This window comes from Saimiri boliviensis, chromosome 7, assembly GCF_048565385.1.
Source record: "Saimiri boliviensis isolate mSaiBol1 chromosome 7, mSaiBol1.pri, whole genome shotgun sequence".
Lineage (NCBI taxonomy): Eukaryota > Metazoa > Chordata > Mammalia > Primates > Cebidae > Saimiri > Saimiri boliviensis.
This window is the reverse complement of record NC_133455.1, coordinates 77,019,879-77,044,170: the sequence shown is the minus strand read 5'-3', so window position 1 is coordinate 77,044,170 and position 24,292 is coordinate 77,019,879. Positions and strand designations below refer to the sequence as shown.

Below are 24,292 nucleotides of genomic sequence, written 5' to 3'. Positions count from 1 at the left end.
ACTCTATTGGCCAGGCATGGTAGCTTATGCCTGTAATGCCAGCACTCTGGGAGGCCAAGGCGGGCAGATCACCTGAGGTCAGGAGTTCAAGACTAGCTTGGCCAACATGGTGAAAACCCCCATCTCTACTAAAAATACAAAAAAAATTAGCCAGGCATGGTGGCATATGTCTGTAATCCCAGCTACTCGGGAGTCTGTGGCACAAGAATCACCTGATCCTGGGAGGTGGAGGTTACAGTAAGCCAAGATCATGCCACTGCACTCCAACCTGGGCAACAAAGCGAGACTCCATCTAAATTGAAACAAACAAACAAACAAACAAACAAAAACAAAAACAAAAAAAACCCTCATAGTATTTCTAGTAAGTATCCCAAAGGACAGACATTTTTACGTCTGTTTCAAGGGCTGGTTATAGAATCAATTGTGCTATAAAATAATCTTATCTTTGAGAGCTTCCTTTTTGAATCTCCTGGTATCTAATAATTTCACATACTCAAGTTCTAATGGTCACTAAAGAACCCAATTTATACTAACAAGACAAGGGCAATGTGTTCCATACCAGCAATCAGAGTATTTTAGAAAATGCAACCTAAAGGAATGTTTGACTCAAGCGAATGAATTACAGAAGTGACTCTTGCAGGGTAACAGGAAATATTCTAGAGGAAAAGTCTGTCAAATTATACTACCAAGAGGGCCGCCCAGTTGCTCCACACTAAGACTGGCATTGATTACCTTATTATATGGCAATAACATATTCACTATGTTTATGTTTTGAACTGTAGGGCATGGTCCTGATAAAGAATGCTAATGCAGTATTAGCTCAAATTACTCTGCTCATATAAATGCATATTGCATACACTTGACTCATATTTAACTATTTAATTATCCTAATTGCAACTGATCTGTTACTTCTCAAGAATAGACCATTTTCCTTTGAAAAAATGCATGGCAATATTTTTAACATGTTACTGAATTGGTACACTACCCTTGGGTTATTCTGTTTCAATGCTTATCAGTGATTATGTGGATTTTTCTAATCCTCAATTTAACATACCCAAAGATAGAAAATAAGTACACAGCTTGAATTTTTTTGTACAACTTTAAGGAAAATGCTGAAAGCAGAACTTATGAAATGCCACATTTTACCTTAATTTTAGGTGAAATAATAGAAATTCATTAACTCATGTAAATAAAAATATCCCCTCAAATGAAGACCTTACCACATTTTTACAGATCATAGTGCAAATTAAATAATTATACAATTATGATAGCCTCAAAACTGTATCTCATTCATGACTCAATTCTAATATCTTTTTGCAGTTTTATGATTATTCTGGAGAAGCTCAAATTAATAAATTCTATTAAGATCAAACGCATTCCAATATACTAAAATAATACCAACACCATTATGATTTCTTATGAATAATCATTGTTTTAAACATCTTTGTGTCTTCACATAAATTATGACAATTTAACTCAGAAGAAAAATATTATAATCCATTAAATAAAAAATACAGTGAGCTAGGTCAAAGTCAGTATTTTAAGAAATAATTAAGGTATTGTACTCAAGAGCACTTTTCTTTTTCACTAGGATAGGAAGTGAAACATAATTAGCATTTTACTCCATGACAGCAAGTTCACTGCACTTTTAAATGCTTGACTATCTCCAAAAATACACTTTTCATTGTTTTATAATACACACATATTTTATACTTGTGAGTTAACATAGGTATTTTTCTTCTTGAGAAGACATTACAAAATGAAGCACTGAAATGAACAAAACCTCACAGGCAAAATTTTAGAAAATCTGAAATCATCTTGCCTGGGTCATAATTCAAAGACAGTGACAAATGTTGTCAGGGGAAACAAAATCAGTAGAAATATAAAATATGAAAAGTCTTTAAAATTCAGACAGCAAATATAAAAATCAGACAGACTTCAGTGAAAGCTTGGAGAGCTGTTTAAAGAAATGAGGTATGATGAAGTCAAAGTGCTACAATATATATCAATGTATTAATAACCTATATTTTGAAGTTGCAAAATCAGCAAATCATAAACTATTTGCTGCTGTGTTCACATGACCTTACTGGTCAGATGTTTAATGGTCACTAATATACAAGCATGAGGCTAACTGCATGATCATATAGTGAGCTTATCTGCCACATAAGAAGGCAAATTATAAGTGAAAACATAAGCAAACAATTTTGTATTAATAATAAATAGAGCTTTAAGCATTTAACATTATCGATACTTTTAAAATTTAAATAAATGCAACTATTTTATACAGAACTGTACCATTTATTATACACACAAGTATATCAGTTCCCTTTGTTAATAAAGGCTGGTTATAGATAATATGGAATGTTACAGTACCATCTTGCATAAAATTCTAGTACGATTTTGTACTTGAAAAAGGTTGCAAAAACACCAGCCTAATAAATCTGACTGAAGTATCTCTTCTTTCTTTTTAAAAAGTACATCATTAACAGATACACCACAAACTGTACATAAGCTCACTTTAAATCACCAACTGGAGATATAGTAGCATGTATACTATAGTATTAATTATCCATCCCATCAGTTTAATTTATTAAAGGCTTGCACTGCTACTCATTCAGGGGCCTTTGTTGATGTGCAAGCTTGTAATATGAATTACTGAACTTAGGTACGTAGAATCTAAAGGAGGCCAACAACAGCTGCCAAGAATTATTTGTAGTAAGAAATGTCCTTCCCACAGAAGATTCAGTTAGGAACAAACATTTTTTAGAATATCTTTCTTCTTTCAAATATACTGTAGCTGGTCAAGATTCTCCATTTTGAACTCTGGATGCTGGTGGTTGCATGAAATCCTTAAAGGGAACTAGTGCTTCTTTAAGTGCAGAGCAGACTTCTGAAGAAGAGCAGGTGATGCATTCTACTAAAGTTGGGTATAAGGCAATTACTTGTGCCCAGGTATTTCCATCAACTGTAATGCAAAGGTATAAAACCTCAAAAGAGTGAAATTAAATAGCAGAGATTATTCAATTAACATGAACACAATCCTTTAAACTGAATGTAAAGAAAAAATTCTGAAATATGAAGATTCTACAAGCTTGTATCTTTTTAATTTTTGAAGGATTTCCTGCTATATTTATTAAAGTATGAGAAAAATACATGCTTAGTGTGCAGTCATTAGTAACAATAAACTTGATTAAGTACATTTTAAATGGTATTTCAATTTGCAAAGGCTCTGAAAGCTAACGAAGTCATTCAGAATAATTCAAACCTTTATCATTTTTAGTATAATTGCCAGAGGATGCAGTGTACATTTCAAGCATTAGAAAATAACTTTTCAGTTGTCTGCTAAAAGTAGAAATATTTTGAAATACAAATTATGGTCAATGATTTAGTAATATAATTATAAATTGTAACAAATAGATCCATTCTTGTCTTGTACTGTTTGCTGATGTTTAATGTACATCACTAGATATAGACTTGAGTGGGAAGGAACCATGCCTGCCTTCCTCACCACTATCATGAACAAACAGTACAGCTGAATGCTACTGTTACTGAATGGACAAAAGTATATCCAAATTGGTTATATTTTCCTATAAGTATTGTGCATAATGTGGGGCAACCAATATGAAAGATAGTTTTTAGACATTTAGATATTTTAAAAATTTTGTGAAACAAGTCTCAAATCATGAGTGGTATTATAGTACTAAAGAAAAACAAATACTATGTGTGAAGACCTTTGATTCTGTTTTTCACTTCAATTTACTGGGTGTCAGTTGCCTAAAATTCCTTCTGAAATAAGAATGATGGGTGTCCCTGATCAAGTCATTTAATTTGTCTTTATCTCACTTCTTCCAATGTAAAATAAAGAAATGAGTTTCTCAAACTAGTGTTCCTCAATTTGCTTCCTAGGAAAAAGCTCATGATAAAGTAGTTCGGATGTTGCCTATCTCTCACCTTTTGGAGACTAATTATTCATACTAATTTATTAAGGGCTTATAGTAAAAGAACAGATTTAAATTAACCCACTGTTCCCAAAATTAATTTAATTATGGAATTTTTTTCCATTCAATATCTACTGACATCACACGTGATCAATGTTCGTGCCTTAGTACATATCTTGAAAAATGCTATACTGTTAATTTAACCTCTTTTCCCAAACAGGGGCTTCCTCAGGGTGGGTGTGATAAGAAGAAGTGGGGAATAGGGCTGATGGGTGTTGCTGGGGATGAGGAGTCAGGCTGGAGCTGTTCTGCTTTTCGCTGTTTTAGTATGTTGGAAATTCACATCACATTTCATTTGTAAAAAGTATTTTGCTGCTTAACAGAATACAAAAGTCTAAAAGCCACTGTCTAAGAAGTTTAAAAAAGTCTGCTTCAGTTGTCTCCTGTGAAACTTTACAGTAATCATTTAACAAAATATTAGGCAGATTTAAACCTATCTAGGTTGTCCCAGATGGAGAGTCAATTGACCAAATGAATCCTTGATTTATCACGACAAAACACAAAAGTACATTAAGATGGCATCTCAAAGGAAGCTATTCAAATTTCTTAAAATATGTTTTAGGCTGGTACGGTGGCTCATGCCTGTAATCCCAGCACTTTGGGAGGCTGAGAGGGCAGATCATCTGAGGTCAGGAGTTTGAGACCAGCCTGGCCACCATTGTGAAACCCCATCTCTACTAAAAATACAAAACTTAGCCAGACACAGTGGCGGGCATCTGTAGTCCCAGCTATTTGGGAGGCTGAGGCTGAAGAACTGCTTACACCTGGGAGGTGGAGGTTGCAGTAGGCTGAGATCACACCACTGCACTCCAGCCTGGGCTATAGAGCAAGACTCCATCTCAAAAAAACAGCAACAACAAAATATATTTAATATATATTAATATACTTAAATATACAAATATAAATATATATATTTAAATATATAAATATAATTATGTATTTAAAATATAAATATATTAAACATATTAAAAATATATAAAAGTATATAAATGTATATGTATTTAGTATATATAAATATAAATATATAATGCTTTTAAAAATACTTTTGTGAGGACTTGAGGACTTTGGAATTAACTATCAAAAAGAATAAAAAAGCTGGGGGCCGGGCGCGGTGGCTCACGCCTGTAATCCCAGCACTTTGGGAGGCCGAGGTGGGTGGATCACAAGGTCAAGAGATCGAGACCATCCTGGTCAACATGGTGAAACCCCGTCTCTACTAAAAATACAAAAAATTAGCTGGGCATGGTGGCACGTGCCTGTAATCCCAGCTACTCAGGAGGCTGAGGCAGGAGAATTGCCTGAACCAGGAGGCGGAGGTTGTGGCGAGCCGAGATCGCGCCATTGCACTCCAGCCTGGGTAACAAGAGCGAAACTCCGTCTCAAAAAAAAAAAAAGAATAAAAAAGCTATATGAATTGATAAGAATCTTCATCGTATTTTGTCAAATGAAAAAAAAAGAGGTTCAGAACAATATATATGATTTGGGGCTATCATGCATATTCATTTTGGTACAAAATAAGGATGGAGGAGTATTAGAACCTGTATTTTGTATTTAGATAATAACCTTCTGGAGGGATCCACAAACTAATAAAAATGGTTGTCTGTGGGTAGATAGAGAATAGGGAAAAGATCAAACTAAAACTTTCCCTGTATATCTTTTTACAGTTTTGGATTTTTGGACCGTGTATATGTATACTACCTATTTAAAATTTTAAATAAAGATCAAGTAAAATGATAAAAACAAAATCTCGGCTGGGGGGCAGTGGTTTGCAGATGGCTTGAGCTCAGGAGTACAAGACCAGCCTGGCCAACATGGCAAGACCCTATCTCTATCAAAAATACAAAAAAATTAGCAGGGTGTGATGGCACATGTCTGCAGTCCCAGCTACTTGGGAGGCTAAGATAGAAGGATCACTTGAGCCCAGGAGTGAAGGCTGCAGTAAGTACAAATCACTCCATTGCACACCAGCCTGAGGGACAGAGTGAGAGTCTGTCTCAAAACAGAAAAAAAAACCCAAAATCTCCCCAAACAAAAATAAGTCTAACAAATCCATCTACTCTCACAAAAAAGCCCCAGAACAAATAATGAAGTCTTTTTTCTTAATGAAGCTTACTACAGCATTTCAAATGTTATATCATCATCATGTTATATGCTTACATTCAATTTAAATTTTCACTTCACAGACCCAGAGACATAATCCCAACTCTATTAAACAATTTTTAACATTCATTTAGTTAGATCATCTATTACTACACTGCCTTATCCATATAACCTATTGGTTTTTTTAAAAAAGTTACTGAGTTTTTGCTTCCTTTTCTCCCTTTGTACACATTCTGGTTCTTTAAAAAAAAAAAAAAAAGGAGAGAGAGAGAGAGAGATGGGGTCTGACTACATAGTCCAGGATGGTTGCAAACTCCTAGGCTCAAGCAATCCTCCCACCTCAGGCTCCCAAAGTGTTGGGATTATAGGCGTGAGCCACTGTGCCAGCCCAGAACACTTTTTTAAGAAAACCCAAATCTGAACTCTAAAGGGATAAATTCAGGACATTGCCCCAGGCTTTTTCTTAGAAATTCCACCCATCTCTTTGGGTTGTATAAATACAAGTGTACTGCCTCTTAAGATTTATTATAATACCCTTTCTAGGCCAAAGTACCAATGAATATACTTTAACAAAAGAAAAATATGTATTTACTCCACTTACGTAATAGATGACAGGAACAAATATCCTACAACTCATTAATTATAATTTACTAGGAATCTCCTTTTTTCTTGGGTATTATAAAAGTAATGCTCCTTAAGGTGCCAGTCTGCTACAAAATAAGAAGCTTGTGCCAGAACGTAAACCAACACACTGCTTTCTTTAGCAATGTCTTCTTGCATAAAAAAAAGTGCCCGATGAACCAAGCAGTGTGTTTAGTGACAATCGATTTATATTCTGATGCTAGCTCTCTATCTTGTCCTGGATCAGTACAAACTCTTTAAGTCAAATCAATGGCTGGTCCAACAAACCATACTTAGAAAAGCAATGCTTAGAGGATTCAAAACAGAACAAAATATGGTCTGAAAAGCCTCTCAAAGATCTTAATCTCTCCTCTTAACATTTAAGGGGAAGTGAGTCATGTATATGCACAACTGTAGTACAAATAAGAGTGCTTCGAGACAAGTATGCGTAAAAAAGCTTTGAGTTAAATGAAAAGACAGATTATTTACCTTTAAGAGATTAAAAACAAGATTTAAAAGTAGGGTGGTATTCCAAATAGGCTGATACAAGCAGGATAATGGAATAAACAAAAGGCTGGAAAAACTTGGGAAGACTGAGAATATTAGTTTAGTGGATAGTAGGGGGAATGAAGTCTGTTGTGGGTTTAAATAAAGTGTGACTAGAATGAAGTCAGATTGCAGTATTCTTTGCAATTTGGTAGGAAATGGTAAATGAAAAACACTTTTTTGTTTTGAGAGGGTGAGGAAATAAATAATCAAAGCCCTACTATAAAAAAATCATTTCCAGCTATCATGTAAAAGGTGGACTGGACAGGAATGAATAACAGAAAGGGCAAACAAATGGGAAAGAATGATAAAAAATGATTCCAAGTTACTTGTACAGTTTGTATCTATAAAGTAAATCAGTACAACTGGAAGATAAAGCCCTTTTTCCACCTCTCTCCAAGTAAGTACATAATCTTCTACATTAAAATTGTATGAAATACAGATTGTTCTTGCAATACCCTGACTTCAGAACAACTTATTAAAAAAAAAGTCAGGTAAACTGTTCCATAAAAAATGAAAACATTACAGATTAATTTTACTTAATTGACATCCTAATGAACTTGATGCTTTGTTGTCATGAGAACTGGAGGAAAAAAGTCTAATGACTATTAAGTTCATATAATTCAGTTAACAAATAGAACATAAATATTATGAATTTAGAATAACTGAGTTTCTAAGCACTTACCATTCTCAGGCTGAGTTTTCTTAAGTGAATCAATAAGAGTACTGACTGCTTTTAAAACAAATATAATTTCTGTTACTTGTTGCCTAAAAAAGAGACAGGAAATCATTTCCATTAAGATTTTTAAATTGTCTGTTTTTTTTTTTTTTAAACGAAGTTTGTACAAATAGACAAACTTTGGAAAAATACTGAACACAATACAACGCAAAATTAACATTAGTTTTAAATTCCTATAAAAGTAAAAATCATTTTATTAAAATGTAATTCAGTGTACATATCAAATTTATAGTTATTATTGCCATAACTTATCAATTACTAAAGGGGTGAGGCAATCTACTCATGAAAAACTAAATTTATTTGTAAGGTATTTCAGATATTACTTAAAATATTTGATTTTTACTTATTTATTTTTTGAGACAGGGTCTTGCTCTGTCACTCAGGCTGGAGTGCAATGCTGAGATCATAGCTCACTGCAGCCTTGACTTGGGCTAACGTGATCCTCCCACTAAGCCTCCTGAGTAGCTGAGACTACAGGTACATGCCACCTTGTCTGGCTAATTTATTTATTTATTTTTAAGTAGAAACAAGGTCTTGCTATGCTGCCCATGCTGGTCTTGAATTCCAGGGCTCAAGTGATCCCCCTGCCAAGTGATCCTCCTGCCTTGGTCTCCCAAAGTGCTGAGATTAGGCATGAGCCACTGTGCCCTGCCCTTAAAACATTTTATAATATATGCTTTTGAAACGTTTCTACAAGTTTTTTTTTTTTAATACTAATTAGTACTAACGAGATTTGCTAAAGCTTAAACGGAAACAGAGACTACTATTACCACATGGCATATATTTTACCATGCTGTTACAAATACATTCAAAATTACAGTGGTACTTTTGGACCATTTCTAAATACTACAAACAAGAAACATGGTACAAATCAATCCTAAGGTAGCATTATTTGGAGACATTAGCAAAGAACAAACTTGGAGTAAAGGGTCAACAAGAGTAGCTTGATTCCCTTCTTTTTCCTGATAGAAACAAAGTTCTTCTGCTCTATGGCCTGCCCTCAACCCTCCCCATTCCTGGTGTGTATCTGTGTTATCATTCTACAGATAAGACTTTTCTAATACCACGTCAGGATACTATTTTAAGACTTCCTGTTGTAAGCATTTAAGTATTTTACTGTATTGCAATGCAGCTTTTTAGAAAACAATTTAATGATACTGCAACAAATACAGAATGATACAATATAACTTCACAGGACAATTATTATAAATAAGGTTCAATTTAAAGGCTAGTTAAAAAGTAAAACTTTACAACATTGAAAAATAAAGTGAAAGTTGCTTTCTGAAATCAAATAATTTATAATATATAAATATATTCTAAAAATATTCCCCTCAAATCAACCTTATTACCACATTTCCAAGTATACTTCAGAAATCAATTTTGAATCACACCCATAACCAAATTACTAACATTTGTCTTTGGAGTGTTTTGTGTATACATTTGAGTATGAGGAGTTGTAATTTATGTTCTAGAAATTCAAAATGCACTTGTCCTAAAAGAAGAAATACAAATAGCTAATATGCATTGATAATTAAAAAATAAAAGCAGCCGGGTACGGTGGCTCAAGCCTGTAATCCCAGCACTTTGGGAGGCCCAGGCGGGTGGATCACGAGGTCAAGGGATCGAGACCATCCTGGTCAACACAGTGAAACCCCGTCTCTACTAAAAATACAAAAAAAAAAATTAGCTGGGCATGGTGGTGCGTGCCTATAACCCCAGCTACTCGGGAGGCTGAGGCAGGAGAATTGCCTGAACTCAGGAGGCGGAGGTTGTGGTGAGCCGAGATCGTGCCATTGCACTCGAGCCTGGGTAACAAGAGAGAAACTCCGTCTCAAAAAAAAAGAAAAAAGAAAAAAATAAATAAAAAATAAAATAAAATAAAATAAAAGCAAACTACCATATGACTATTTTTCATTCATCAAATTAGAAAAAGATAAATGATAAACTAGTAAATAATTTAAAAATGCTTAAACATTGAGGAAAGGAACATTCCTGGGAGAATGTAAACTGGTATAAATCTCTATTAGGAAATTTCTTTAATGCATATCAAAAGCTATAAAGTGTCTGTGTCTTTTGACAGGTCAATTCCAACTTCAGAAATTTATTATGATTAAAACGTGCACAAAGATTTAAGACTGGTGATTTGCCTCTCCAATGGCACCTTATGAGATGGGAACAACGATTTTCGTCTTTCCTGACTTCGATAACTTTGTTTTCCCACGTTGTTTTCTGTTTGCTTCATTTGCTATGCCTGAAATGCTAATTTCACATTAAAAAAGTAGATTTGCAACCTAACCCTAATTTATGACTGCATCCTTTGTTGAATTCTGGACTGTACTCCAACTTTGACTATCCTTGGCTGACCAGAAAAGCCTAGTGCTTCTTTCACTGACATAGCTTGAATAATGAGAAAGAAGTCAGGTTAGGTCCGTGGGCTTAATTAAATTAGCCCACGGATTGGATGAAAAGACTACCTAAGATCAGGCTAGCTGACAGAGAGAGAAACCTGCAAATGACTGTAAAACAAACTAGGATGTTCTAAAAATACTATTTATTTATGATTTTCACTTCACAGAAATAATATCATGTATTCATACAGATTCACAAGTCCTTATCTAGAAACCTCTGGGAGAAAATGTATTTTTGAATTCAGTTGTTGCTGTTTCTTTTAAACTCAAAAAGGTAATTTGGTACCTATATATCATGTTACATAACCCCCATGAGGAGTCTAAAAAAGTACCTCATAACAAAACATGTTAATATATCTGCAGCAAAACCTGTGAATATTTACACCATATGGGATAAATAAAATTATAAACAACTTCAGCGTAGTTCAGATCACTTACAAAAATACTTGCTTTTCAGAACTTTCCTTGTTATTAACAATTAGCACATCAGTACATTTATTTCCTTAATAAAATGAAATATATACCTTGGAAGAGGGCATTTACCGCTTAATCTTTCATCCTCTATATAGCGACGTAGTACATCTTGGGACCTCTTTAAAAGAACTGAGAGTGCCATTCGTGAGATGTAGCCTTCTTGAGGTGTTGTGACTTTATTACTGAAGGAAAACTGAAGCAATGTTTCGAAACACATTTTAGAAAATTCTTCTCTCAAACGAATATCAATCTCTGCTTCTGTAAAATTAACAAATTTTGATGGTTAATAAAAGTTAAATCAATGAGCCTAATGATAACAATGCTTAGCAAACCAGGAATAGAGGAAAATTCCTCAATCTGGTAAAAGACATCCAGAACAATCTATAGCTAATAGCATACATATAGAGAAATTGTGTGTGGGGTGTGTGTGTGTGTGTGTGTGTGTGTGTGTGTTTGTGTGTGTGTGGAGATAAAGAAACAAATTCCCCCCCACAAGATAAAAAAACGAGGCAAGATCTCATTACTTCTATTCAACATATTTCTTATCGTGGTCTTCCTAAAGCCTACAACAGTACTATAAAATATACTTCACAATAGTTTTTCATACGGTCAAACTTGCAATAATCTCTTTTTCCCTGTCCTAGCAACATCTTTCCTGAAAAATGACCTCTGCTCCAGTATGGAGTTGCTCTCTAGACACGCTGTTCTGCTATATCCTGAAACTAGTCTTTGCCATCACCCTGGAAATTGTTTCCATTCTCTCTTGAGTTAGATCCCACTTCCAAGATCCCATGCCTTCTTTTTCCTTGGTTTACTCCTTTATTTTCACTGAGCATATTTTGAAGTAGCTTCCTAAGAAAGAATGAATGAGAAGTAAAACTTTGAGAGCATGTACCTCTGAAAATATCATATATTATGATACTCAAAAGTGTACGCTGCAGCATTAGCATTATCAGAGAACTTGTTAGAAATGCAAATTGACATGCCACCCAGTCTTACTCAATCAGAAATACTGGGGGTACAACTCAGCAACTGCTTGTCATCTGGTTGATTATGATGCATGCTGAAATTGGAGAATTACTGTTCCACACTCATACTTGGCCAGCAGTATGAGTTTTAACATGGAGCTCCATGTTAAAAGTCCTTTCCATTTACAACTCTAAAACCACTGCTTCAATGTCTTTTAGCATTCAATACTGCCTCAAACAGAATTCCAATCCCTCTTTTTTTTTTTTTTTTTTTTTTTTTTTTTTTTTGAGACAGGGTCTGCCCTCTGTCACTCAGACTGAAGTGCAGTGGAGCAATCTTGGCTCACTGAAACCTCTGCCTCCCAGGTTCAAGTGATCCTCCCACCTCAGACTTGAGTAGCTGGGATTATAGGCATGCACGACCAAGCCTGGCTAATTTTTATATTTTTTTAAGTAGAAAGAGGGTTTCACTGTGTTGGCCTGGCTGGTCTCAAACTCTTGACCTCAAGTAATCTACCCACCTTGGCCTCCAAAATTGCTGAGATTACAGGCATGAGTCACTGTGCCCAGCCTCCAGTGTCTTTGTATTGAACTTTTTTTTTTTTCCTGAATTCTTTTAAGGTCTTCTCTTTATTCCAGGTATTCTGATATTTCATAATGACATGCCTGATATGGGTCTTTTTTCTTTCACTGTTTTTGGTACTATTTTTAATCTGGAGGTTTTTTTTTCTTCAGTTCTTCAGTTTATTTCTTTGATAATTCCTTCTCTTAGATTTTCTTTGTTCTCTCTTTGTCAGATGTTAGGCTCCCTGGATTCATTTTCCTTCTCCTTTCAACCCTTCACTGAACTTGTCATCACATCTTTAGTTTCTATTAGTTTTTTCTTGTCTTGTTTTTTTGTTTCTGAGACAGTCAGTCTGTCACCCAGGCTGGAGTGCAGTGGCATGATCACAGCTCATTGCAGCCTTGTTCTCCCGGGCTCAGGTGATCCTCCCACCTCACCCTCCTGAGTGGCTGGGACTATAGGCATGCACCATTTCACCCAGCTAATATTTGTATTTTTTGTATAGATGGAGTTTTGCCGTGTTGCCCAGGCTGGTCTCAAACTCCTGGACTCAAGTGATCCTCCTTCCTCAGCCTTCCAAATGCTGGGATTACAGGCCTAAGCCACTGTGCCCAGCCTTCTCTTTTTCTATTGCTCCTTTTATATGGCATTTTAAAAATTGTTTCAAGGGTGTAAAGAGTTTATCTCTTTTTTTTTTTTTGAGACGGAGTTTCGCTCTCGTCACCCAGGCTGGAGTTCAATGGCGCGATCTCGGCTCACCTCAACCTCCGCCTCCTGGCTCAGGCAATTCTCCTGCCTCAGCCTCCTGAGTAGCTGGGATTACAGGCATGCGCCACCATGCCCAGCTAATCTTTTGTATTTTTAGTAGAGACAGGGTTTCACCATGTTGACCGAAATGGTCTCGATCTCTTGACCTCATGATCCACCCACCTCGGCCTCCCAAAGTGCTGGGATTACAGGCTTGAGCCACCGCACCCGGCATAAGAGTTTATCCCTTTGATCATCCTAACTGTGGTTTTATGTTTTCAGTGGCTCTGCATTTTATCTGTTTCCTCCCAATTTCTTTTATTCCCTTTCATTTGTTTCGGTCTTTCTCTTTTGTGTTAGAGAATTTCCTCAAATGTCTGTGAGCTCTGTCAAGTCATACTTAAAAGTGAAAGACCAATCATCACTGGAACTTCTGTGTTTACGTGTTAGCCTTGTTTAGCAAGAAACAGCTTTCTATGTGTATATTTAAGGAAAACTCCAAGTTTTTTTAAATGAAAACTACAAACTTTATTTATCAACATAAGCTCAATCAAGTTCAAGACACTTTTGTAAGCAATGATACCAGCCATTTAGTTTATCCATAAAGAACTGAGGTCCTGGGAATTTAACTATGTCAATGCTGTCTTTTTTAGATTATTAACTTAAGAAAAAGGCTGTCCTTCAATGGTTTTTTAAGATCTGAAACAAAAACAAACCAGAAGGAGCCACATCACAACTGTAAAGTGAATGCCTAATGATTTCCCATTGAAACTCTTGCAAAATTGCCCTTGTCCGATGGGAGGAACGAGCAAGAGCATTGTTGTTTGTGGTGGTAAAGGACTGTTGTGTGAAGCTTTCCCACGTGTTGGAAAATTCCCAATTAATGCTGAAAAGATGTGTGTCCTATGGGCAAGTCACAGAAAGAATGTCCACGCACCTCTCTTGTCTTGGTAAATTTAACACTATAAACAGCAAGATATTAGAAAACTGCCAGGAAAAGTATACTTGGTAACTCAGCAGCCCTTATTTAACTTAGAACTTTTATATCTAATTGTGAATACTGTTCTTAATGTGTATTTTATTAAAATTAACTAAATATTTTCATATACTCTTAATAATAAAAAGTTGGCTATGTCAAGATAAATGGGCTTTAAAATTATCCCTGAGATTCTCATGTTTGCTAAACCTGCACTTCACCAGGCCAGTTTTAAAAACTGCTTGTGCTAGAAAAAAGAACTAGTGTGTGAAGTAAGCAGTATGAGAGACATCTAGTGGTCAAACTGTACACATAAAAGCTCTTTAAAATGCTCAGCACAAAACAGTAGAAGCTAGTCAAGGCTCTAGTAACTTCTGAGGATTAAGGATTTGCATGGCACAAATTTGCAGAGTTTTTTTTCTTCTTGAGACAGTCTTGTTCTGTTGCACAGGCTGGAGTGCAGTGGTGTGATCCCAGCTCACTGCAACCTCCGCTTCTGGGATTCAAGCAATTTTCCTGCCTCAGCCTCCTGAGTAGCTGGGATAAGACTCATTCCACCAAAGACAAACGCCACCACACCCGGCTAATTTTTGTATTTTTAGTGGAGACAAGGTTTCATCATGTTGGCTAGGCTGGTCTTGAACTCCTGACCTTAACTGATCCACCTGCCTCAGCCTCCCAAAGTGTAGTTTTTAAATCAACCATACATATACCTGAGAGAAGAGTCTTGCTCTGTTGCCCAGAGTGCACCCTAAAATGCGGTGGTACAATCACAGCTCTCTGTCACCTCAGCCTCCTGGGCTGAAGCCACCTCACGTCAGTCACTCAAATAGCTAGGACTACAGGCATGTGTCATCATGCCTAGCTAATTTTAAAACTTGTTTTGTAGAGACGGAGGCAGTCTCACTATGCTGCCCAGGCTGGTCTCAACCTCCTGGCCTCAAGGGATCCTCCCACAACGCTAGGATGATAGGCATGAATCAGCGCACCTGGCTGATGCAATTTAAGACTTTAGCTCAGGTTTAGAAAAAGAGACTAACAAAAGTAACTTATATATCAGTTCCCAATAAAGGCAGCATGATATAATGAAAAGAAGTTTGCAGTTCTTTTTAAGCATGAATTTGGTCTCTAGCCCGAAGACTGTGAGCAATCTTTTCAACTTTTTTCAATCCATTTTCTTTCCTGTAATATGGTCATACCTATCCTCAAAGAAATGTGAGAAATGAGATAACATTCTAGCATAATATCCTGTACATAGCTGGCCCTGACTAAATGTTAGTTCCCTTTAAAAACTACTGAGGCATCTTATTTTTTTAAATGAACTCACTCTGTAGTTTATAGTCCTGAGAAGATAGTATTAATAACTCCATTTTAAAGATTATAAAACTGAGACTTAAAAGTTAATTGACTGCTAAGTGGCAGAATATACATTACTGCTAAGTGGCAGAACATACATTCATATTTCTATATTCCTTTCCAATCATCTATAACTTCACGAAACTGGTAACTTATGTCAGCCTGCAGTGACATCCATAGATTCCACAAAGTGCTTTGCAATTTAATTCTTCACAGTTTGCAATTATGATATTTTAAAATTTTAATTCAGTGTTTCTGACATATGATCAGAAACACAGTATTCCACAGAATAGAAACATTCTATTCCACAGAATAGTCATGTCATAACAGTTCTCCTCATAAAGCTTAATGTTCTATATTATAATCCTAAAAATCATTTAGCATTCGCCAGTTTACGTTTCCAAAATTATAGGATTAAACATTTCTATGTCAGTTTCTTCAAAAGTATTTCAATACTTTTTCATACTTAAATTAAAGTAACATACCTGTAAATGAAGATGACTGAGAATGTATTGAGCCCTTGTTAAGCATTGTCATTATCTGACCAACAAATTCCTTAGGAATAAAATTGGCATAAGGTAGTATCTCAGTGCTGATAAGTTGAACTACCTAAAACAGAAGGGGCAAATGCAAATGTATTGTTTTCCTTGAAAGAGGCTGACTGAAATAATTTCTAGAGCAATATTTAAATTTTACTTTAAATGAAAATCAGTTAAAGAACCCTCCTTTAAAGAAGTACACAAACATTTTAACGTTAACATACAGGATGACTACTAATCTGTTTCTCTCATCTGTCTTAGTAACTTTAATGTAAAATAGCACCATAACTGTTTACTATTCCCAAACATTTGGACAAATGTTGGTCTTCAGCACGATAACTGCAAATCGGGGCCTAGAGAAAAATATCCAGCATATAAAATTTATCCGTTAGAATTAAAATATTCAAAATAGGATTAAGAGTAACTTTTTTTTTTTTTTTTTGAGACAGAGTTTCGCTCTTGTTACCCAGGCTGGAGTGCAATGGCACGATCTCAGCTCACCGCAACGTCTGTCTCCTGGGTTTAAGCTGTTCTCCCGCCTTAGCCTCCTGAGTAGCTCGGATTACAGGCGCGTGCCACCATGCCCAGTTAATTTTTGTATTTTTAATAGAGACGGGGTTTCACCATGTTGACCAGGATGGTCTCGATCTCTTGACCTCATGATCCACCCGTCTCAGCCTCCCAAAGTGCTGGCATTATAGGCGTGAGTCACCGCGCCCAGCCAAGAGTAACATTTAAATCACTTTTTTATGACCCAAAACTATCAGCTGTAAGAGAAATTAAAGTTATAGTTTATTTCTAACATGTAGTGTGTTATTTTGCCCTTTAAAAGAAAAAGTCCACAAGAGCTTTAATACAGTAACAGCCCAAAAGGCAGTATTTTGTTTCTATATTATTATGCCTATGTGATTTAAATATCTATTTTAAAGTAATTTAATTGATTTTATTTACTTAAAAGTTCTTCTACTCCACTTAAAGGAAAAAAAAAATCTCCAAAACCCTACCACCAAAAGAAAAATCTACAATCACAAGAACTGCTTCTTTAAATTCCATTTACACACCTCAAAATACATTCCTTATTTTATTTATTTATTTAAAAGACACAGGGTTCTTGCTCTGTTGCCCAGGCTGATGCACAATCATAGCTCACTGCAGCCTCCAACTCCTGAGCTCAAGTGATCCTCTCACCTCAGTCTCCCAAGTAACTAGAACTACAGAAGTGCACCACCATGCCTAATTAACTTAAAAAAAATTTTTTTTTTTTGTAGAGATGGTATCATACTATGTTACCTAAGCTGGCCTCAAACTCCTGGTATCAAGCAATTCTCCTGTCTCAGCCTCTCAAAGCACTAGGATTACAAGTATGAGTCACTGTTCCCAGCCTTGAAATACATTCTTTAAAAAACTCTATTTGCTTTAAGAATTCCATAGGCTATATATACAGCTGAGTAAAAATTGAAAAATTCAAGCAACGTATTGATTAATTTGAACCACAAACATCTGGTTTGTCAAACTGCAGAGTGAGCTCTCAAATATATGCTCCCTGACTGATGGATTTATTTCATTGAATCAACTCTTTTTAAACTTATTAAATGAACACCACTAAGTACTGAGACAATATGTACATAGCACAAGACTATCACAAATCTAAGGAAGTCACTTTTAAAATGCCAGTTCTTTAAACATCAACATTTAACCTGTAAGAGTTTTTTATTTTTTATTTTTTTTATTTTTTGAGACGGAGTTTCGCTCTTATTACCCAGGCTGGAGTGCAATGGCGCGATCTCGGCTCACTGCAACCTCCGCCTCCTGGGTTCAGGCAATTCTCCTGCCTCAGCCTCCTGAGTAGCTGGGATTACAGGCACACGCCACCATGCCCAGCTAATTTTTGTATTTTTTTTAGTAGAGACGGGGTTTCACCATGTTGACCGAGATGGTCTCGATCTCTTGACCTCGTGATCCACCCGCCTTGGCCTCCCAAAGTGCTGGGATTACAGGCTTGAGCCACTGTGCCCAGCCTAACCTGTAAGAGTTTTAATGCTTTCAGTTTTAATTTTAACCTATTACTTTATACTTTTAGCAACTGTATAGTTCAAACATTTTTACTATGTGGTTTCTGAAATGGTCATAGGAAAACATTTTAAATAGCTTCCTTACCTCAACATCAATATTTTCATTTCTTTGAAACTCTTGAATAGAGAGATTATCTGGAGGTATGCTAAAAAAAAATAAACAAAACACTTGAATTTTAAAGGTAAAATATTCCTTGCAAATACAAAGAAAACAGATAAACAGTATTCAAATGTCAAAAAATTATGTCTTCCAACCCAGGTTGGGACATTATTATTTATTTAAAAGAGCAATGTTGTAAATTAAAGTCATTAGTTTAATGACTAATTACAAACATAATATTCTAACTACAAAACACTAAGTCCAATCTTGAACTAAATAAAATCTGTAGAACTACACTTCTTTCGGTATTATGAGTGGAAAAACAACAAAAGGTAAAGACATATCATCTGCAACAGAGGAAAAGTTACTATTGTGGTGTTAGCTGAATTTACTTATTATGGTTGTGATTTAAGAGAGCCTTAGTTAAGTTGCTGAATTATTTACTCAGAGACAGTCCATTAATCATTAATTTGTAATAAATACAATGGATTAAAGATCTTTACAGTAAAGAGAGATAATCTATAAAGAAGAGGACTGACACAGATTTTCTAAAGCAGAAAACTGTTCCAACAAGAACAGAGAAAATCAACAGTTTTGAGAGAACCAAGGTGGATTCCAGACTCTGTGGCTAATAATAATAGTGAACAGTAAAATGAACATAGAGTTAAAAAACAGTGAGACACTACTATTTAAAAACAGTTGAGAAAAGAATAGTAATAATTGTTACAATAACGACAGCTAAAAAGTTAGGCACTGTACTAAGAGCTTTATTTGTATCATCTCCCATAGCAATTCCATGTAGTAATTATTATATAATCAACAGAAGAGGGAACTGAACTACTAATATGCCCAAGAACACACTAACTCAATGATGAGGCCACAACCTAAACCTAGATTTATCTGATATTTGGGCCTACATTATTCTCTTTTATATTGTAGATGTAAAAATAGTATTAGAATATTTAGGTTTAATATACACTTTTGAATATTAATATACAATTTTGTATCTAGAAATATATGGACATCAGACTTTGGTTTCATTGATTTGGACATTTTTCATTCAAAAATATCTAATGATTACCAACTACTTTGCTTTCAGACATTATATTCTTGGTGTTCAGGATCTAGCTGTGAACAAGATAGACTCGGTCCATTTCTTATGGAACTTGGATTCTGGTGTCCAAGTCCTAGGCTAACTATAAATTGGTAGTAGGAACTAGAGGAAAAAACTGAAAGAAATTCACTCAAACCTGAACCAATCATAGGAATTTCACAACCACTGCCATCAAAGCAGCTTCACAGATCATATCTGCATCTCTAGAGATAAAAGTTGTGTTTAATTTTAATTTATAACCAAGGAAATTAAGGGTTTAGTAATATTAAGATATTAAATTACTAGTGTGTATATTTCTATATTATTAGTGTGTATATATACAGTATCTATATATTGTGTATATAGTGTGTATAAGATATATACACTTTCAGTGCTTATAGTGTGTGCTAGGGTGTATTAGTGTGTATGTTTCAATACACATTAATAATGTTAATACTATTTGGATCATATATCAGAAACACTAAACTGGATTTTAAAAATATCATATGATGAGGGAAGAGAGCAGCATACAAAACTAAAAACTGAATGGTTCACTCCTAATTCCAGTGATCCATAAAAATCAGGACATTATTCAACTGTGCACAGGCTGAGTATCCTGATCCCAGAACTTAAACTAATAGTTATTTAATTTATAACTACCATCATTAGAACATATCCAAAACATCGACTGAGCTTTTAAAAATGCTGATTAACAGAATCTACCTATAAATTATAAGGGGCACTGGTCAATACTGCAGGTTACAAATGAGCCATGTTAAGATCTTAAATTTCTTAAAAATTTTTATTGCAATATAATCCACATACTATAAAATTCATCCTTTTTTGTTTGAGCTGCAGTCTCTCTCTGACGCCCAGGCTGGAGTGCAGTGGAGTGACCTCTGCTCATTGCCTCCTCCACCTTCCAGGTTCAAGCAATTCTCCTGCCTCAGCCTCCCTAGTAGCTGGGATTAAAGGCATGCACCATCCCGCCTGGCTAATTTTTGTAGTTTTAGCAGAGATGGGGTTTCACCACATTGGCCAGGCTAGTCTCAAACTCCTGATCTCATGATCTGCCTGTCTCAGCCTCCCAAAGTGCTGGGATTACAGGCATGAGCCACCATGCCCGGCCTAAAATTCACCCTATTAAAATATACAATTCACTGTTCTTTAGTATATTAATAAAGTTGTACAACCATCACCATTTCTAATCCAGAACATTTTGATCACCCCCCAAAAAAGCTCTGTACCCATTAGTAGCCACCCCCCTTAACTCCCTTTCCTCCACTCCTGGGAACCATAAATCTACTTTGTCTGTATCAATCTGTTACTCTGGATCTATCCCATAAACAATACAATACATGGCCTTTTGCGTCTAGTTTCTTCTACTTAGCATTATGTTTTAAATGTTTATCCATGTTAGAGGACGCATTAGCACTTCATTATTTTTTATGGCTGAATAATAGTCCACTTTATGAATATACCACATTCGATTTATCTAGATATCAGTTGATAAACATTTGAGTTATTTTCACTTTTTGCTACTATGAATAAACGCTGCTATGAACATTAGCATAAAAGTTTTTGTGTGAACATGTGTTTTCAATTCTTTTGCACAGTACTTTGTGATTTTTAATGTAAGGTCCACAGATCATTAATTGTATAACTTCCCACTGGTCCACTGTGTCTCCTTTGATAACCACCATCTTTTGGTGCTCAAAGTTGGCTGAATTAATTTCTAATAGACTTCAAGTGTCTACCAATTTGCAGTCCTTATGTATTTCAACTTTGTATTTTTCTTTCTCTGAAACTATTTATTTATTATAATAGCCCTCAATGGTATGCAAAGGCTTTCTTTTCTTCTAGTTGATTTTATTTGTATTTTCTTTGTTACTGTATTCCCTTGTCAAAGCATCTTGCAGATCAAAACGGTTGGGGAATAATACAGAGAGATATGTTTATTCTTAGAGTCTTAGAGTATGTATTAATTAAGTTAAAGAATTTATAAAGGTATCAATATAAAAAATAATCAAATATTAGTCTTACTTAAATTCATTAAGTCTTGCTATTCCAATCAACATTCCAAAACAGTCTTCCTACTATTCAAATACTACTGATAAACTTCAGCTACAGAACATAGTCTATATGTGGCATTAAGTTTAAAATCTAAAAGCTTATGACCTCCAAAGTTATCAATTATTTAGAAAACAACAACAGAGAAAAAAATCTTCTCATGAAACTGTAAAAATGTGCATGGTTTTTAACTTCTCTTAATACTGCATTTTTAGCACCAACTGACCAATAAAAGCTTTTGATCTGAGCCTTAAAGCATTTTTGAACTATGATACAAAAACTAAACTGGCTTTATACAATATAAGCTATAAGTTAAAAAGACTGATTAAACATTAAGTCAAAATACAGAAAATAATCATGGACCTTTACAATTACTCCAACAAATAACTTTTCATCTTTTTTTGAGACAGGGTCTCACTCTATCAACCAAGCTAAAGTGCAGTGGCACAATCACAAGTCACTGTAATCTCAACCTCCTAAACTCAAGCAATCATCCGACCTCAGCCTACAAAGTAGCTGGGACTACAGGCACATACCACCACACTCAGCTAATTTAAAATTTTTTTTGGAGAGGCAGAGTCTCACTACATTCCCAGGCTGGTCTCCAACTCCTGGGTCCAAACAATTCTCCCAATTTGGCCTCCCAAAGTACTGGGATTACAGGTGTGAGCCAGTCCACCTGGCCTTCTTTTTGCCTTTCAAATAAATAATGCCTACTGATGGGCAAGGACCAGCTCACGATCAACATAAAGTAGACGACAGCAAGTGAGGACCAGGTCACAGGTCTCCTGACTCTCAATCTAGGGTGCTCATCGACTACTCCATTGAATAGAAAGCTTAAATCTGTAACTAGAATAATCATAACTTAGAATACTGATACCGTGCTACTTGAGAGCTGAATTTAGAATCTTTATTATTTTTTAGCCATTAAAAGTAACTCCAAGCCTGGGTGACATGGTGAAATCCCAATTCTACAAAAAATACAAAAATTAGCTGGGTGTGGTGGGTGCACGCATGTAGTCCAAGCTACAAGGGAGGCTGAGGTGGGAGAATCACTTGACCCCAGGAAGTCGAGGCTGCAGTGAGCCATGAACATGCGACTTCACTCCAGCTTGGGTGACAGAGAGAGACACTGTCTCAGGAAAAACAAAAACAAACAAAAACCTCCAAATTTACAGATAAATTTCCAAATCTTGTTTATTTAGAGTTTTGGTCTTTAGAATTTGTTCTAAAATATAGCTGTTTCATGGGAAATTATATGGATAATGTCACTTCTAAAAGAAAGAAAAAACATTAATGACAATAATAGTGGTAACAAGCATTTTTAAAGTACTTACATGCCAGGTACTATTTTAAGCATTCACTTAATTTTAAGGGATTTAATCCTCACAATAACCCTATAAATTAGGGAGCATTATTATTGACATTTAATAGATGAGGAAAAATGAGTCACTGAAAGGTTTAATAATTTGTCTAAAAAGTTGTATAAAGTAGTACTAACTGGGATCTGAATCCATGTAGTCTGGTTACCAAGCTAATGCTCTTATCTACTATGCCAGCTACTTCTTATGTAATAATGTATTTTTCAACACAACAAACATATTCAAATCTTTAAGGTAAGGAAAGCTATAATCAGGTAAAATATTTTAAATGAAATTATACTACAACTGCATTGATACAAAATTATGTAAAATACTATTATTTGGCCTTTGGTTCCACTTTTCTGTATTAAACTCTTCAGAAAACAGAATTGAATAAAATAAGAATAAAGTCCAGAAAGTGAAGAATATTTAATAAGAAACTCAAAAATAAGATGGCAGAAAAACTGTCTCAAGCAAAACAAAAACAAAAATCTCCAAATTTAGAGCTAAATTTTTAAATGAAATTATATTACAACTGCATTGACACAAAATTATATAAAATAGTATTATTTTACATAGAAATAATTTTTTTTTTTTTTTTTTTTTTGAGACAGAGTTTCGCTCGTTACCCAGGCTGGAGTGCAATGGCGCGATCTCGGCTCACCGCAACCTCCGCCTCCTGGGCTTAGGCAATTCTCCTGCCTCAGCCTCCTAAGTAGCTGGGATTACAGGCACGCACCACTATGCCCAGCTAGTTTTTTGTATTTTTAGTAGAGACGGGGTTTCACCATGTTGACCAGGATGGTCTCGATCTTTCGACCTCGTGGTCCACCCGCCTCGGCCTCCCAAAGTGCTGGGATTACAGGCTTGAGCCACCGTGCCCGGCTTTTTTTTTTTTTTTTTTTTTTTAATAGACAGAATCTTTGCTATGTTGCTCAGGCTGGATTTGAACTCCTGGGCTTGAGCAATCCTCCCACCTCAGCCTCCCAAGTCGCTGGGATTACAGGTGTGTGTCATCGCACCTGGCTAGGGAAAGAAATACTTAAAGAAGTTTTGCTCATTGTTAAAAAACAAAAAACAAAAAACAAAAAACAAACTGATCTGAAAGCTTATTCAAAGAAAAGGAAAAATTTAAATTTCTCAACCTGTGTGCTTGATATAAATTAACAGTGACTCAGGCTCTTACATCAAAGGGACTCAATTTTTCAGTTATTTTAAAGATGAAAACATAATTTGTTTGAATATAGTTTATGAGCGCCTATCATTTTTCCTTCAAAAACAGAATATGCTTACATTATCAATAACATTTCTAGAAATGAAAAATATATAAAAATACAAAACAAAGCGTGACCACTTTCAAGACAGAAATTAAGATCACCTGTTATTATTTTAAATTCTGAAATATAAAACAAGCTTTTGTAGGGGAAATGCCAGTTAATCTTCTGCACCCTAGAAATTTTCTTTACTGAATAATTAAACCATATCAGAATAGTACACAGATTTTTTTTCAGTTAATTCATTCTGTTGTGGACTCATTTAATCATTATCAATATGTCAAT

General features: G+C 35.3%; 1 protein-coding gene across 3 annotated transcripts in view; it reads right to left on the bottom strand.

Moving 5' to 3' along the window:
- Positions 1-2,278: 2,278 nt before the first annotated feature.
- MON2 (MON2 homolog, regulator of endosome-to-Golgi trafficking) overlaps positions 2,279-24,292 on the bottom strand; it is a 137,191-nt gene continuing 115,177 nt past the window's right edge. For all 3 annotated transcript variants that reach the window (XM_003926513.4, XM_003926512.4, XM_074402829.1), the window contains 5 exons: positions 18,195-18,255; positions 15,984-16,107; positions 10,937-11,144; positions 7,951-8,033; positions 2,279-2,965 (listed from right to left, as the gene is read on the bottom strand). In XM_003926513.4, the coding sequence (XP_003926562.1) occupies positions 2,802-2,965; positions 7,951-8,033; positions 10,937-11,144; positions 15,984-16,107; positions 18,195-18,255 (640 nt within the window). In that variant the 3' untranslated portion in view covers positions 2,279-2,801. The remainder of the gene's footprint in view (positions 2,966-7,950; positions 8,034-10,936; positions 11,145-15,983; positions 16,108-18,194; positions 18,256-24,292) is intronic.